The sequence below is a fragment of the Betta splendens genome, chromosome 13, assembly GCF_900634795.4.
Source record: "Betta splendens chromosome 13, fBetSpl5.4, whole genome shotgun sequence".
NCBI lineage: Eukaryota > Metazoa > Chordata > Actinopteri > Anabantiformes > Osphronemidae > Betta > Betta splendens.
Genome location: NC_040893.2, coordinates 19901057 through 19917294, shown reverse-complemented (window position 1 = coordinate 19917294; position 16238 = coordinate 19901057). Strand labels below are relative to the sequence as shown.

Below are 16238 nucleotides of genomic sequence, written 5' to 3'. Positions count from 1 at the left end.
ACACCTGTTAGCAGTTTACTAATCAACACCGGTATATAGCATTCACCCATCACAGACTCCAGTTGCCAGATTGTTGCGTGAGATCACCACTTTCCAGCGTTTCTAGTTCTGCCTTGTTGTGTACCGTGTTCCAGTTCTGACCTCCGATTCTGAGCCTGCCTGATCCTTGTCTGCCTTGATTGTTGCTTCTGCTTGTTACCGACCTCGCCTGCCTCACCACGATTCTTCGCCTGCCGTTTTGGTATTGTACTCACCTCTCGTGTCTGACCCGTGCCTGTCCCTGACTACGCTTCTGCCTGATCCTGTTTAACCGGCTAGATCTCCTGTGTATGACCCTGCCTGGATTTGATTCTGCATTGTGGAATAAACGTCATTCTGTAACACCAGTAAACCTCGTCTTGTGCTGTGCATGTGGGTCCGTCATCTACGCCGCCCTGACAGAACAATCTGGCCAGAAATGGACCCAGCCAGCATCGAGAACCTCCGCGCTGCCCTCACCGCCCAGGAGCAACGGCTCAGCGAGCAGGAGGAAAAGACCAACGCGGCGCTCCTGAATCTGGCGGAGTGCGCCCGCCGTCAGGAGAACGCAGTGGCGGGACTCGTGGAGGCGGTGGGTCGCCTCGCGTCAGGAAACTCCGGTGACACCGCGCCGATCCAGGTTTCAGCGACCGCAGCGGCAAGTGCACCCGCGGCGACTCCGCCGGCTCTCCCTCCGGCACCCGACGCACGCCTCGGCGCGCCAACCCGCTTTTCCGGTGAGTCAGGCGACTGCCGGGCATTTCTCACACAGTGTGAGATCCACTATGAACTACACGCTCCCGCGTTTCCCACCGAGAGAGCTAAGGTGGCGTACGCGGTTTCGCACCTGACCGGAGAAGCGGAGGCGTGGGCAACGGCAGAATGGCAGAACGGGTCGATCTGCATGTCGTCTTTCAGAGCCTTTTCAACGGCGTTGAAGCAGATCTTCCAGGAGATCACGCCTGGAAGAGAAGCAGCGCAGAAACTCGTGAACATTCGGCAAGGAGGGAGGACCACGGCCAAGTACGCGATCGAGTTTAGGACCCTAGCGGCGGAGGCCGGATGGGACGCGACCGCCTTGGGCGATGTGTTCATCCGCGGCCTCTCTCGGCGCGTGAAGGACTGTCTAGCGGCTCGGGACCTGCCGAACGACCTGAATGCACTGATCTCGCTGGCCATCCAGATCGACCGACGACTGGGAAGCAGCAAGCGAGAGCACCGTGGAAAAGCGGAAGTCACCACCAGAGGTCAGTGTTTCACCGACGGAGGTTCTCCCTCGCGGAGCTCAGGTACGCCGCCATCACCAGAAGAACCCATGCAGCTGGGACGCGCGCGTCTCACGGAGTCAGAGAAACGACGACGCCGCTCCCAGGGGTTATGTTTGTACTGTGGACAGCACGGGCATTTCGCCAATAAATGTCCGCTAAAAGACCTGGCTCACCACGAGCACGGAGGATCGTGGTGAGCCGAGCCATGTTTGGTAGCGCCTCCGCACGCTCACTGCCTACAGTCACGCTCTCGACCAGCTCCCATTCCCTCCAGCAGGCGGTCCTCATCGATTCAGGGGCCGATGCTAGCCTGATGGATGCCAGGTTGGTGGAGAGGATGGGCGTCGCCACCTCCCCGCTCGCGACGCCGGTGGAAACCACAGCATTGGACGGCCGCAAACTATGGAAGGTGACCCACCACACAGAGGCCGTCACCATGGAGTTTGCTGACGGACACACGGAACGCATCCATTTCTTGGTGGTGGAGGCATGCTACCACCCGGTGGTGTTGGGCCACACGTGGCTGCGTCGGCACAACCCCAGGCTGGACTGGAGAAGCGGTGAGGTAAGCGAGTGGGACATGGACTGTAAGAGCACTTGTTTTCAGACCTCGACGAAGACGGAGGAGCCACCGATCGGGACTGGGCAGGAAGAGGTGGACCTGACCGGGGTGCCGGCCTGCTACCATGACCTCGCTGCGGTATTCAGTAAATCCAGGGCCATGTCCCTGCCACCCCACAGGACCCACGACTGTGCCATAAACCTGCGGCCCGGCTCCAACCCCCCCAAGGGGAGACTGTTCCAGCTGGCACCAGCCGAAAGACAGGCAATGAAGGAATATCTGGACTCAGCCTTGGCTACAGGCATCATCCGGCCATCCTCCTCTCCAGCAGGGGCCGGGTTTTTCTTCGTGGGAAAGAAGGATGGCACCCTCCGACCATGTATAGACTATAGAGGCCTCAACGACATTACCATTCGGGACTCCTACCCTCTTCCCCTCCTCCACTCTGCGTTTGAACTACTGTCGGGAGCCAAGTGGTTCACAAAACTGGATCTACGGAACGCATACCACTTGGTTCGCATCAGGGAAGGGGACGAGTGGAAGACGGCATTCAACACCCCGAACGGCCACTATGAGTACCTGGTGATGCCGTTCGGCCTCACCAACGCCCCTGCCATCTTCCAGGGATTTGTTAACGAAGTATTGGGCCAAATGATTAACAGATTTGCATTTGTGTATCTTGACGACATCTTGATTTTTTCTAGCACTGAGGAGGAACACCAGAGTCACGTCCGCCAGGTGCTGAAGAAACTCTTGGAACATCGGCTCTTCGTAAAGGCCGAGAAGTGTGAATTTCATGTCAGCACCGTGTCATTTCTGGGTTTCATCGTGTCACAGGGCCGGATCCAGATGGACCCGGCCAAAACCAAGGCAGTAGAGGATTGGCCGACGCCCCAATGTCGGAGGGACGTGCAGCGCTTCCTCGGGTTCGCCAATTTCTACCGCCGCTTCATCCGGCGGTTCAGTAGTATCGCAGCCCCCTTGCACAGACTCACCTCTCTGAAGGCTCCGTTCCAGTGGTCGGAAGAAGCAGAGTCGGCCTTCCAGCACCTTAAACAGAGTTTCACCACCGCTCCTGTGCTTCGCATGCCGGACCCAGAATGCCAGTTTGTGGTGGAGGTCGACGCCTCGGATTCGGGGGTAGGAGCGGTGCTCTCCCAGCGCGACCCAGCCGGAGGTAGGCTACATCCCTGCGCATTCATGTCCCGCAAATTATCCCCCGCAGAACGGAACTATGATATCGGGAACCGGGAGCTGCTAGCGGTTAAGACAGCACTGGAGGAGTGGAGGCACTGGCTGGAGGGAGCGGCGCAGCCTTTCTTGGTCTACACCGACCACAAAAATCTGGAATACATAAAGACCGCAAAGAGGCTGAACTCCCGCCAGGCCCGCTGGGCGCTGTTCTTCAGCCGCTTCCATTTCCACCTGTCATATCGCCCAGGCTCGAAGAACACGAAACCAGACGCTCTCTCCCGGCTTCATGATCACCTGGACACCCCGGTGGAGCCGGAGCACATCCTACCGGCGGGGTGCCTGGTGGGGGCAGTTACGTGGCCGGTGGAGAGACGGGTCCACGAGGCCACCCAGGGTCTCCCCAGACCTCCTGCATGTCCCCCCAACCGTCTGTTTGTTCCCCCAGGTCTTAGAGGGGAGGTGATCCATTGGGCCCACGCGTCTGCCATCAGCTGCCACCCCGGGGCACCCCGCACCGCGTTCAGGGTGGGCAGACGGTTCTGGTGGCCCTCTATGAAATCGGACGTCCGGGAGTACGTGGCCGGATGCTCCACATGCTCGATGCATAAACCGTCCCACCAGCGACCCGCCGGCCTCCTGCGACCGTTGCCAGTCCCACATCGGCCGTGGTCGCACGTGGCGCTGGATTTCGTCACCGGATTACCCCTCTCGGCAGGTAACCGGGTTGTCATGACCGTGGTGGACCGGTTCTCTAAGTGCGCGCATTTCATTCCTCTGCCCAGACTTCCTTCAGCCAGGCAGACGGCCCAAGCCATGCTGGACCATGTCTTCCGCCTACATGGATTTCCGCAGGACATTGTGTCGGACCGTGGACCCCAGTTCGTGTCCCGTTTCTGGAGGGAGTTCTGCGCACTGCTGGGGGCAGAGGTCAGCCTCTCCTCCGGATACCACCCGGAGTCCAACGGCCAGACGGAGAGGGCCAACCAACAGTTGGAAGTGGGACTACGACTGCTGGCGTCGAGGAGCCCCGGGACGTGGTCCCGGAAGTTGATATGGGTCGAGTTCGCCCACAACACCCTGCCCTGCGCCTCCACGGGTCTGACACCTTTTCAGTGTGCTTATGGCTTCCAGCCCCCTATGTTTCCGTCCTTAGAAAAGGAGGTCCACGTGCCCTCGGCCCATGCTTTGTTGCGGCGGTGCAGACAGACGTGGCTCAGAGCCCGGAGGACGATGCTCCAGGCCCAGGCCCGCTACAAGGAGGCAGCAGACCGCAAGAGGTCCCCAGGACCCTCGTATGAAGTGGGCGACCAGGTCTGGCTATCCACGAAGGACCTGCGGCTCCCGGGCTCCCCACGTAAGTTGACTCCACGGTTCATCGGTCCATACAGTATCGCTCGAGTGATTAACCCCGTGGCCGTGAGACTCTCGTTGCCCAGGTCCATGAAAGTGCACCCGACCTTCCACGTCAGTCGGCTCAAGCCCCACCGCTCCTGCCCTCTGGTCCCGCCGTCCCAGCCTCCACCCCCGCCTCGGGTGGTGGACGGCCACCCGGTCTACTCGGTGCGGGACCTTCTCGACTGCAGGCGCCGGGGCCGCGGGTTCCAATACCTGGTCGACTGGGAAGGCTACGGGGCGGACGAGAGGTCCTGGGTCCCGGCTCGGGACATCCTGGACTGCTCGCTCATCCGGGACTTCCATCGGGCACATCCGGAGGCTCCCGCCCCGGACGGGCTCCGCCGGGAGGCTGAAGCGGCGACGAGGACAGCGCCAGGATCCGGTCCCTCCTCCTGATCCGCCCTCCGCCCGCCCTGGTCGGAGGGGGACTTCCCGTGGGCGCCGTGGTAGACGCCCTGGGGGGGGGGGGTACTGTCACATCCGGGCTTGTCACCCGCCCTTCACACGGAAAGGACTTCCGGTTTTATTTTGTATACTTCCTGTTTCTCCGTTCAGTCCCCGGATCACTCAGCACACCTGTTAGCAGTTTACTAATCAACACCGGTATTTAGCCTTCACCCATCACAGACTCCAGTTGCCAGATTGTTGCGTGAGATCACCACTTTCCAGCGTTTCTAGTTCTGCCTTGTTGTGTACCGTGTTCCAGTTCTGACCTCCGATTCTGAGCCTGCCTGATCCTTGTCTGCCTTGATTGTTGCTTCTGCTTGTTACCGACCTCGCCTGCCTCACCACGATTCTTCGCCTGCCGTTTTGGTATTGTACTCACCTCTCGTGTCTGACCCGTGCCTGTCCCTGACTACGCTTCTGCCTGATCCTGTTTAACCGGCTAGATCTCCTGTGTATGACCCTGCCTGGATTTGATTCTGCATTGTGGAATAAACGTCATTCTGTAACACCAGTAAACCTCGTCTTGTGCTGTGCATGTGGGTCCGTCATCTACGCCGCCCTGACAGTATGTACCACCGGCAGATAGAAGAAATGGCTGATATCGACAAATGCTACCAGTGGCTGGACAAAGCTGAACTGAAACTGAAAGACAGCACGGAGGGACTAATCCTGACAGCACAGAGCCACTCCCAAACTGGGAGAGTGGCTCCAGCAGATCCCAGGAACAAATAGGCCCCTCAGACGGTCCAGCACATAACTGCAGGGTGTAAGATGCTGGCAGGGAAAGCATACATGGAACGCCATAACCAAGTGGCTGGCATAGTATACAGGAACATCTGCGAAGAGTATGGACTGGAGACCCCAAGGTCAAAGTGGGAAACACCTCCACGAATCTGCCTCTGCCTGAACGGTACTGTAATCTCAGCCAGCACGGTAACGAACCTTGTCTGTCCACGGAACTGAGCCTGCCTGATCCATTGTATTGTTCATCATTGCCTACTCGTGTATGACTTTTCCTGACTCTGACCCTGTCTTTCTGGAATAAATCCATTTCTTATCATCACTCAAGCATGTTTGTGCTGTGCATGTGGGTCCGTCATCTACAACGCCCTGACACCTATAATGATTAGCACTAAATATACTGGCAATTTTTTCAACCACAAGTTAACACAAAGGCTTCAATGTCAAAATGACACATTTTTTGCAAAATGCTCTAACCACGTGAAAACACTTGAAATATGCAGCAAAAGCTCATTTTTCCTTCAAACAATACAACTTGCAACCAAGTATTTGAACATGTCTTATCAGTCATAACAAATTGGACAGTAAAATACAAAACACAACTGGTTTTACTGGTTTCTAACAGTTATAAACAGATGGTTTCTCTTTGGTCACCAAAGCCAAAACAATGGAGTTTAGACTGTTTGAATGACGTCAGTGTTAACTCTTATACAAAAGGGAAGAGAAAATGTGTAAATCTAATGAGAACGGGTTTACATATTTGCTACATGTGTCTGATGCTCTGCTGGACTATTATTATATAGTCAAAGTCAACTTTAATGTCAATTTCTACAATGTTTGGACATACAGAGAACTGAAATTAGGTTATTATCAGACCCCTGGTTAAAAAACCACATAAGACCGCACAAGAACACAAAAAATAGAACTACTAAAATAGAAGCAAAAATATAATATTAATAAGAGGAAGAGGATCTTTGGGACAAAACAGACAATGTAGACAATGTTAAAGTGGCTTGTATTTATAGTGTTATAGTATAGTGTTTTAGTAATCGAGAAAAACTGTAAAGGGATCAAACCAGGACCTTATGTTTCTTGGGCCAATGCCCTACTTACTGTGCTACCACGCCACATTAGGGGACATAATCTATGGAACTTTGTGGAATTTGTATGAAATACAAACCTAAATAATTATGTACATTTACCATGAAATTATGAAATAATCACAACCATTTTCTAAATTAAGTTTATTATTATGAAATATGTTTCCAAAGTTGGCTTTTTGCATAATGCCCTTTACCTTTGCCCCTTTATTTATTGCATAATGTTGCTTTCAGAAGAATGCATCTGTCTGTCACTCAGTGCTGGTGGGTGGGACCTGCACGCTCATTGGCTGATCTTTTCCCATCAATTCGTTGTCCTGGACATCTTTCAGGGGCTGTGTAGTTAGATGCAACGGAATGTTGGAAGTTTTTAGAGATGCAGGACATGAGTGAAATCCTCCTTACTTTAACAGATAACGTAGAGGCATGCATAATGTATTTGTGTCTGTGTAGTGTTGAATAGTCTTATCATAGCCTCACGACATTCTCTCACGCAGTGTCGTGCTACTGTGTTTCGATAGGGCCCTTAAGGGACCGCTAAAGAAAAAGGTACACACAAAAGCAAAAAAGTGCTTACATCAGTAAAAGCGGTACACGGGAAGAGAAAGTAAAAAGGAACCTGTCAGGATCCTGGGCTGGCTCTGCCAGCCATCCTGTTGTTTGTTGTTTTTTTTCACCCTGGACCACGCCTTCTCCCTCACTATGCCACGCCTCAGCTCTGGACCATGCCCACTCCCTCTCCTTCCCTCTGTAGACACAGTAATCAGTTCAACTTGCCACACCTGCACTTCCCCTCTGCATCCCTTCAAAGACTCCTGCAGCACAGCACTGCTGCAGCAGTTTGTTTTATCCTCACGCCCAGGCCATGTAGTATCCTTGTTTCCATGCCATGTTTTACCCGTGCGTCCATGCAATGTACTATGCTCATTTCCATGACATGTATTAGCCTTATGTTATGTGTTCATGCAAGGTATTAGTTCCTCGTTCTCGCTGTCTGTATGTTTCTTTTTGTTTTGCTAGCTTGTTTAGTTTGCCAAGTTGCTAGCTCGCTAAGTTTGCCTGTTGCTAGTTCTGTTAAGTTTGCCTGTTGCTAGTTCTGTTAAGTTTGCCTTGTGTATTGGTTTAGCCTCCTGTTGTATTTTGTTTTTCTAAAGGAGTGTTTTGTGTTTTTGCATTTTGGGTGTTTAAGTTGAAAATAAACTATTGTTTCGTAGATTCCTTGCCCTCACGCTACTGACTCGGCCCAGACTGACTTCCATAGCCTTCATCCGCCATTTTGCGTGGCGGATCATGACAGAACCTAGTCACGGTATTTTGGTTAAAGCTCCGGACAAAAGCGTAGGTAATTAGGTAGGTTCATCATCATAGAGCTACAGTATTTTGTGGTTAATTACATCAATAAATAATATTAAATATAATTATTTAACAGTGCTTTCACATTCTATGGCTCTAGTTCTGTAATATGAAGTAGACAGTCAGTCACAGATTGTTTACGTTGCGTCTTTCCTGTATAACCTGTGTATTTGTGTACTCATTGCTACACTTTGATGTGTCAATTCTCATCCTGTCTTTGCTACTAAATAGTTTGCTCACAGACAAAAAAACCAAAAACCAGTTACTGCCACATTAGCAGTGGGTCTCAATTAAGGACACACCTGATGCCAAAGCAGGGATCAAACCGCTGATCTCTACCTTAGGCCAACGCTTTACCAACTGAGCTACCCAGCAAACTACTTTACACATCCAACTGTAACAACATTCACCCCCAGTGTTTTGCTTAAGTTGTCAGACATACACCTACATTTCGAGGTTTATACTACACCACCAGACTTAAATTAATACCTAAAGTGCTGTTGCTTATGTCTGAGTTAAGGAGTAGCCAATCGCATAACTGCCTCCGCCTTGTTTGACAGAGAGTAATTCTGCTAAAAAGCAGCATTATGTAATAAATAGGGCATTATGCAATAAAAGCCGACTTTTGAAAAATGACATTTTGAATAAAAACCTCTTGATTTAAATAAAAAGGCAGATGTAATAATTGGTATTTTTATGAAAATAATCATTACGGAATAGAATTCATAATAACAGCATAATGAAACATAATATCATAATCATAATGATATTGATTATTACCATAATAAGCTTAATTTAGAAAATGTTTGAGGTTATTTCATAATTTCATGGTCACTTTACATAATTGTCTCTCTTATTTATATAGGTATTTATTTCATAATGTCCTATTAATTTAATATTGACAGCAGAAAAAAATCCAGTGCTGGCCTGAAATGGAGACAACAAACACAAAGCAGACAAAGTCAACTCCTCTAAACAGTTGAAAAGGTTATCCTCAGCACACGGTCCTGCATCATTGTGTAGAGACCCCCAGGAAAGTACTAAGAAACATGCTTCTAATTTTTAACACAGAGACAGGGTGTCCAAGCTTTGTGTCAAAGTCTGTGGTATGTGGTATCAGTCTCTCAATAAACAGCCCCGCAACAGATCTTTAGAAGCACAAAGACAGTACCCTGCAGTTATTACAGTTCCAAGAAACCAAATGACCACAGCTCAGCTGGTGTGACACCTGTGAGGACGACATCCCAGGGGATGCTGGAACCCCTGCTGCTACAGAGTAATCAGTGGATGATGTGTTTTGTCGACTGGTCTGTAACATCTGGATTCCGTTGGGACGCATCTAAGAGTCCATCTTGTTTGTGGACTTCAGCTCAATGTAACTTGATTCTGTGGGCGTGCACGCAGTGAAAGTTAAAAGCAGCAGCAGTGTTTGAGTCCAGTTGGAAGGTATTCACAGGGCTGTTCACAATGCGACATGCTTGTAGTTTTCTGTCTGACTTTTTGGGTATGTCTAAGAAACTTGTTGTAAATTAGATGGGCAAAATTCTGTACATATTTGTTTTTTGTTATACTCTTACAAATGTTGAAAGCTTTATAATGGTTGTTCAATTAAACATTTAACAAACATTTTATACAGAAGAGGAGGATCATGATCAACTCTACACAATCTTCACATTTCACACTCTCTGCCTACTTTGACACTGGGCTTGTCCAGTCCTTATATTTCATGATTGTTCTTTTTTTGTATGTTTTCATTGTGGGTGCCAACATGTTGCTCATTGTAGTTATTTGTCTGAACAGAAGTTTACATGAACCCATGTACATGTTTCTGTGCAGCCTGTTTGTGAATGAGCTGTTTGGCAGCTCTGGGCTGTTTCCTTTCCTTCTGCTTCAGATTCTCTCTGACGTTCACACTGTTTCAGTTCCCTTTTGTTTAGTGCAGGTTTTCTGTGTGTACACATATGGAAGTGTGGAATTCACTAACTTGGCCATCATGTCTTATGACCGATACCTGGCTATCTGTCATCCTCTACAATACAACACATGTATGACCTCTAGTAAGGTCACCTTGCTCATAGCTGTTATCTGGTTGCCCCCTGTTCTAGCGGTTCTTGTTTCAGTATGTCTGACTGCCTCTTTACAGCTGTGTGGGAGCATCATAAATCAGGTTTATTGTGATAACTACTCAATCATAAAACTTTCATGTTCTGACACCACAGTAAATAACATCTATGAACTTGTTGCTGCTTCTATCACACTCTGTGCTCCAGTCTCCATTATCCTTTACACTTACATCAGGATTCTCAAAGTGTGTTTTTCTGGATCCAAACTGACCCGGCAGAAAGCGGTCAGTACCTGCACACCTCATCTGGCTTCTCTGCTGAACTTCTTTTTTGGTTCTTTTTTCATAATATTACAGAGCAGATTTAATATGAGCAGTGTACCAAATATTTTGCGAATATTCTTGTCATTATATTTCTTTACATGCCAGCCGCTTTTCAACCCTGTAATGTATGGCCTGAACATGAGCAAAATACGCATCATGTGTAAAAGTCTACTTTTAGACTTTCTTCGGATTTCTGGCAGATTTAAATAGCAAGAATCTAAATGAGATGTTTGATTGTTTGCCAGATTTTTGCATGTTATTACCACTATCCAGCGTTCACCTTGGTTTCCAGTCTGTGTAAAATCCAGTTCTTGTTCTCGTTGTTTATCCGGTTTTTGCCTAGTCCCTGACGGTACCTTTGCCTGTGTTTAGGATCTTCTGTTTTTGACCATTGCCTGCCTGACCACGCCTTTTCCTGTCTTTGGAACTGACGCCATCAAAGTTTGTGCTCCATTCCCATCTCTTATGCTGTGCATTTGGGTCTTTCATCTCGTTGTTCCAGCCGGTTGTGACAGTCTATGTGGGTTTCCTCTCTGGTTTCAAGTTAAATAAATGTGGTGCAATTCAATCTATGCAATCTGTCCTGGTGTTTGTCCAGTCATTTTAAATTAAGTAAGCATGATAAAATTGTTAATACTGTTGTTTTCTGTGTTTCTGTTCTGTTTTGCTGCTGTAAAACAAAAAAAGTCCTATCCTATCCTATCCCATCCTTTCCTAAGTAAGTAGTGTATTTGACCTTTTATTGTTTTAGCTAACGCTGTTAATTTTGAGTAAAATTACGAGCTGATGCCGGTTGAGTCTTGAATGTCAGGAGTAGCGTTGGCTTACGTTGCTAAAATTAGCTTGTGTATCAGTTTGGCTTGCAACTCTAATACTAATTCAATAATTAATTTCATCCTTTTGTAGGTAATATTGGCCGGTCGCATATTATTATTTTGCCATGTTTTGGAATTTTGGACGACTGTCTTGGTTTTTACTGGTAACTAACAGCAGATGAAGGAAAGAAGAGGACTTGGGCTAAATGAAGAATCTGCGGCTTTCCAACTGTCTGCTTTGATTCATAATAAAAAGCTGCTAAACAACTTAAAAACTATGTCATTATTAAAACACACTGTTAAATTATAACCTTTTGTTAAAAACGTAAAGCAATGTCCAAACATTTGTCTGTAAACTGGAGGAGTAGCGCTATGTAAACACACGCTCCGCAGGTAGGTTCAATCCCTGTAGCTTGAGAGATTCGTCACAGCACAATGCTTTCTGGGTGTTGTAGGATATGACTATTATCATTATTTAAATTTTTTTCATTTCATTTTTATTTTTTTAACACTAAAAAAAAGTTTAAAAATTATTTGTTAAAATCTGTTGAATGGTCACTTAGCAACATGTTATCTTGTAAAACATGTAACGTCCTAGATTAAAACAGCAGACAACGGAATTCACAGTGGACACAAATGACAGTTAATGTATTTAAATTTTGTATTTTTCATTTCTTGAAGGAAATGTCAAGGACGAATTAAACATTTAACAATTATCAAGTATTAAGCACTTTATTATTCTGAGCATTCATTGCTGTCTGTATACTTCTTTTCTTCCAAGAATAAAGAAAACAGAAATACAACTTTGATTCACACTTTGAGTTATTCATTAGTTTCCCGATTATTTGCCTCCACAGCATTTAAAGGAACTAGACAACAGACTTTTACACGTGAAGCGTATGTTGTTCAAGTTCAGCCCATGCATTAGAGGGTTGAAGAGGGGCTGACATGCAAGAAAGTATAGTGACAAAATTATTCGAAATATGTTTGATACACTGCTCATATTAAATCTGCTCTGTAATATTTCAAAGGAAACTCCAAAACTAAAATTCAACAGAGAAGCCAGATGAGGTGTGCAGGTACTGACCGCTTTCTGTCGGGTCTGTTTGGATCCAGAAAAACACACATTAAGAATCCTCATGTAAGTGTAAAAAATAAGAGACACTGGAGCATAAACTGTGACAGAAGCAGCAACAAGTTCATAGATGTTATTTACTGTGGTGTCAGAACATGAAAGTTTTATGATAGAGTAGTTATCACAATAAACCTGATTTATGATGCTCCCACACAGCTGTAAAGTGTCATGATCTGTGTTTTTGTTCTTGTCATGATCTGTGTTTTTGTTCTAGCTGATTCCTTGTCTTATTTTGGTTCCAGGTTCCGTTTCCTGTTTTATTTTGGTAGTCCCCCGGTCTCTGTTTTGTGTTCTAGCTTCACTCCCGAGTCATGTCACGTCACAGCTGTTCTTGTTTCACCCGGTCGTTATCCTCACCTGCGCTGCATCAGTAATCACTCACCCGTGTATTTAGTCACCTCCTGTTCCCGTAGTCACTTGCCAGATTGTCGTTTCGAGTCCCATGAGTGTATCCTTGTTTCCTGTGTTCCCTGAATGTTCGTGCTTCTCGTGTTTTGTTCCTGTTCGCATCGTGTATCCTGCCCGACCCCGGATTACCTACTTACCGTGAGTTTTTGCCTGTTCCCTGCCTGTACTCTTGCCGAGCCTTTTTGTGTTGACCTGGACCGCCTGACCGTGTCTTAAGGAATAAATCTTTTGTTAATTATAATATCGTCTCCGTGCTGTGCATGTGGGTCCGCCGCCCGCCCGAGTTCCTGACAGAACAATCTGGCCACACTTGGACCCAGCCAGCACTTAGCCTCCGGTCAGGTCAGTGACTGTTTTTCCTTTGTTTTTTACGGCAAATATAACTCTCCCGCGGAAGTATGGTTTCGGTTTCCTCCTCTCCGCCTCGTCGGATCGTTGTGCCTGCACCAACCTGCCCAGCTCCATGGTTATTTCCCTGGGAGGATTTCCTGCTCTCACGCGGTCCTCAGTCGCCAGTTCAGCCGCGCGCTGCTCAGTCGCCAGTTCAGCCGCGCGCTGCTCAGTCTCCAAGTCAGCCGCGCGCTGCTCAGTCTCCAAGTCAGCCGCGCGCTGCTCAGTCTCCAGTTCAGCCGCGCGCTGCTCAGTCTCCAGTTCAGCCGCGCGCTGCTCAGTCTCCAGTTCAGCCGCGCGCTGCTCAGTCTCCAGTTCAGCCGCGCGCTGCTCAGTCCCCAGTTCAGCCGCGCGCGGTTCACTCTCCAGTTCAGTCGTGTTTTCCCGAGTCTCCAGCCCAAGCTCCAGACGCCGCGGTCCCGGTTCACCATGCGGGTCCCGGTACAGAGGTCCGGTCCACACCGCTCCCAGCGCCCCAAACGACGGACAGTCGCAGCTGCTCCGGACGGCGCCGGCGGCGGCGCGGTTCCAGGATTCCGGGTCCCGCGGTCTCGGTCATGGGGACCGAGCAGCCTCCTTCTCCGACAGAGGAGCCCCTTGATTCTCTAACTGACTGTGTCTCTCTGATAGCGGGCATCCCAGACAGCGTCGCCCGACGGGTCCACCTCCTCTGCTCTCCTCCGGTGGCGTTTCTCTTCGCCCACCTCATGAACACCGCCGATTCGGCAGCAGACCAGGGCGCAAGAGAACAACTGTTCCAGGAAGCAGCCGCTCTCGTCCTGAGGGAGCCTGTCCTGCGTGAGGCCCTGCAACTCCCGGGCCTGCAGCCAGCGGCCGCTTCATGTCCCACCTCTCAGTCAGGTCAGCCTCGCCATGCTCATGCCCTGGTGCAGCCCTGTCGCCTCCAGGCCCCAGCCCAGTCGAACCTAGTCCAGACCCCAGATCAGCCGTGTGTTGCCCAGACCCCAGATCAGCCGTGTGTCGCCCAGACCCCAGATCAGCCGGTGTGTCGCCCAGACCCCAGCTCAGCCGTGTGTCGCCCAGACCCCAGATCAGCCGTGTGTCGCCCAGACCCCAGATCAGCCGTGTGTCGCCCAGACCCCAGATCAGTCGTGTGTTGCCCAGACCCCAGTTCCGTCCTTGTCCCCGTCAGAGGGCACCGCCCGTCTGACGATTGTTAACCCCACCCAATCAGGCCCGACGTCTTCCCCGTCGAGCTCGGCAGCTGTAAGCTGTCATGCCAGCTCCGGAGTTGACGCCGTTCCAGTCCCTGTCGGCCATGTTGCGGCCGTTCCAGCTCCTGTCGGCCATGTTGCGGCCGTTCTAGTTCCTGTCGGCTCCTCAGAGGAGGACGCCGTTCTAGTTCCTGTCGGCTCCTCAGAGGAGGACGCCGTTCCTGTTCCCGTCGGCCATATTGAGGCCGTTCTAGTTCCAGTTCCTGTCGGCTCCTCAGAGGAGGACGCCGTTCTAGTTCCTGTCGGCCACGTAGAGGTCGTTCCAGTTCCTGTCGGCCATGTTGAGGTCGTTCCTGTTCCTGTCGGCCATGTTGAGGTCGTTCCTGTTCCTGTCGGCCATGTTGAGGTCGTTCCAGTTCCTGTCGGCCATGTTGAGGTCGTTCCAGTTCCTGTCGGCCATGCTGAGGTCGTTCCAGTTCCTGTCGGCCATGCTGAGGTCGTTCCAGTTCCTGTCGGCCATGCTGAGGTCGTTCCAGTTTCTGTCGGCCATGTTGAGGTCGTTCCAGTTCCTGTCGGCCATGTTGAGGTCGTTCCAGTTCCTGTCGGCCATGTTGAGGTCGTTCCAGTTCCTGTCGGCCATGTTGAGGTCGTTCCAGTTCCTGTCGGCCATGTTGAGGTCGTTCCAGTTCCTGTCGGCCATGTTGAGGTCGTTCCAGTTCCTGTCGGCCATGTTGAGGTCGTTCCAGTTCCTGTTCCTGTCGGCCATGTTGAGGTCGTTCCAGTTCCTGTTCCTGTCGGCCATGTTGAGGTCGTTCCTGTCCCTGTCGGCCAAGTCGAGGTCGTTCCAGTTCCTGTCCCTGTCGGCCATGTCGAGGTCGTTCCAGTTCCTGTCCCTGTCGGCCATGTCGAGGTCGTTCCAGTTCCTGTTCCTGTCGGCCAAGTTGAGGGCGTTCCCGTAGGCCAAGTTGAGGGCGTTCCCGTAGGCCAAGTTGAGGGCGTTCCCGTAGGCCAAGTTGAGGGCGTTCCCGTAGGCCAAGTTGAGGGCGTTCCCGTAGGCCAAGTAGAGGGCGTTCCCGTAGGCCAAGTAGAGGTCACCCCTGTCTCTGACCCCGTTCCTGCCGACCCTGTAGCGGTCGTTCCAGTCCCCGTTCCTGCCGACCCTGTAGCGGTCGTTCCAGTCCCCGTTCCTGTCGACCCTGTAGCGGTCGTTCCAGTCCCCGTTCCTGTCGACCCTGTAGCGGTCGTTCCAGTCCCCGTTCCTGTCGGCCCTGTAGCGGTCGTTCCAGTCCCCGTCACCCGTGGAGCCGTAGCGCCCGCCGGCCCCCAGGAGGAGGTCGCGCCAGTCGCAGTTCCTGCGCACCTCCAGGGGGAGGTCGCGCCAGTCGCAGTTCCTGCGCACCTCCAGGAGGAGGTCGCGTCAGCCGCAGTTCCTGCGCGCCTCCAGGAGGAGGTCGCGCCAGCCGCAGTTCCTGCGCGCCTCCAGGAGGAGGTCGCGCCAGCCGCAGTTCCTGCGCGCCTCCAGGAGGAGGTCGCGCCAGCCGCAGCTCCTGCGCGCCTCCAGGAGGAGGTCGCGCCAGCCGCAGCTCCTGCGCGCCTCCAGGAGGAGGTCGCGCCAGCCGCAGCTCCTGCGCGCCTCCAGGAGGAGGTCGCGCCAGCCGCAGTCCCGGCGGATCCCCAGGAGGAGGTCGCGCCAGCCGCAGCTCCTGCGCGCCTCCAGGAGGAGGTCGCGCCAGCCGCAGTTCCTGCGCACCTCCAGGAGGAGGCCGCGCCAGCCGCAGTTCCTGCGCGCCTCCAGGAGGAGGTCGCGCCAGCCGCAGTCCCGGCGGATCCCCAGGAGGAGGTCGCGCCAGC

General features: G+C 51.1%; 2 protein-coding genes across 4 annotated transcripts in view; one reads left to right on the top strand and one right to left on the bottom strand.

The window, feature by feature from the left end:
* Window positions 1–16238, bottom strand: part of LOC114867578 (olfactory receptor 1D2-like) — a 53466-nt gene that overhangs the window by 18145 nt on the left and 19083 nt on the right. The window lies entirely within an intron of this gene.
* Window positions 9578–10674, top strand: LOC114868324 (olfactory receptor 11A1-like). Its single transcript, XM_029171789.3, has one exon. The coding sequence runs from the start codon at window positions 9727–9729 to the stop codon at window positions 10672–10674; it is 948 nt and encodes a 315-aa protein (XP_029027622.1). The 5' UTR covers window positions 9578–9726.

What these genes read in the sequence shown, in the direction of transcription:
- LOC114868324 (XM_029171789.3), top strand. Translation starts at nt 9,727, where the DNA reads ATGATCAACTCTACACAATCTTCACATTTCACACTCTCTGCCTACTTT.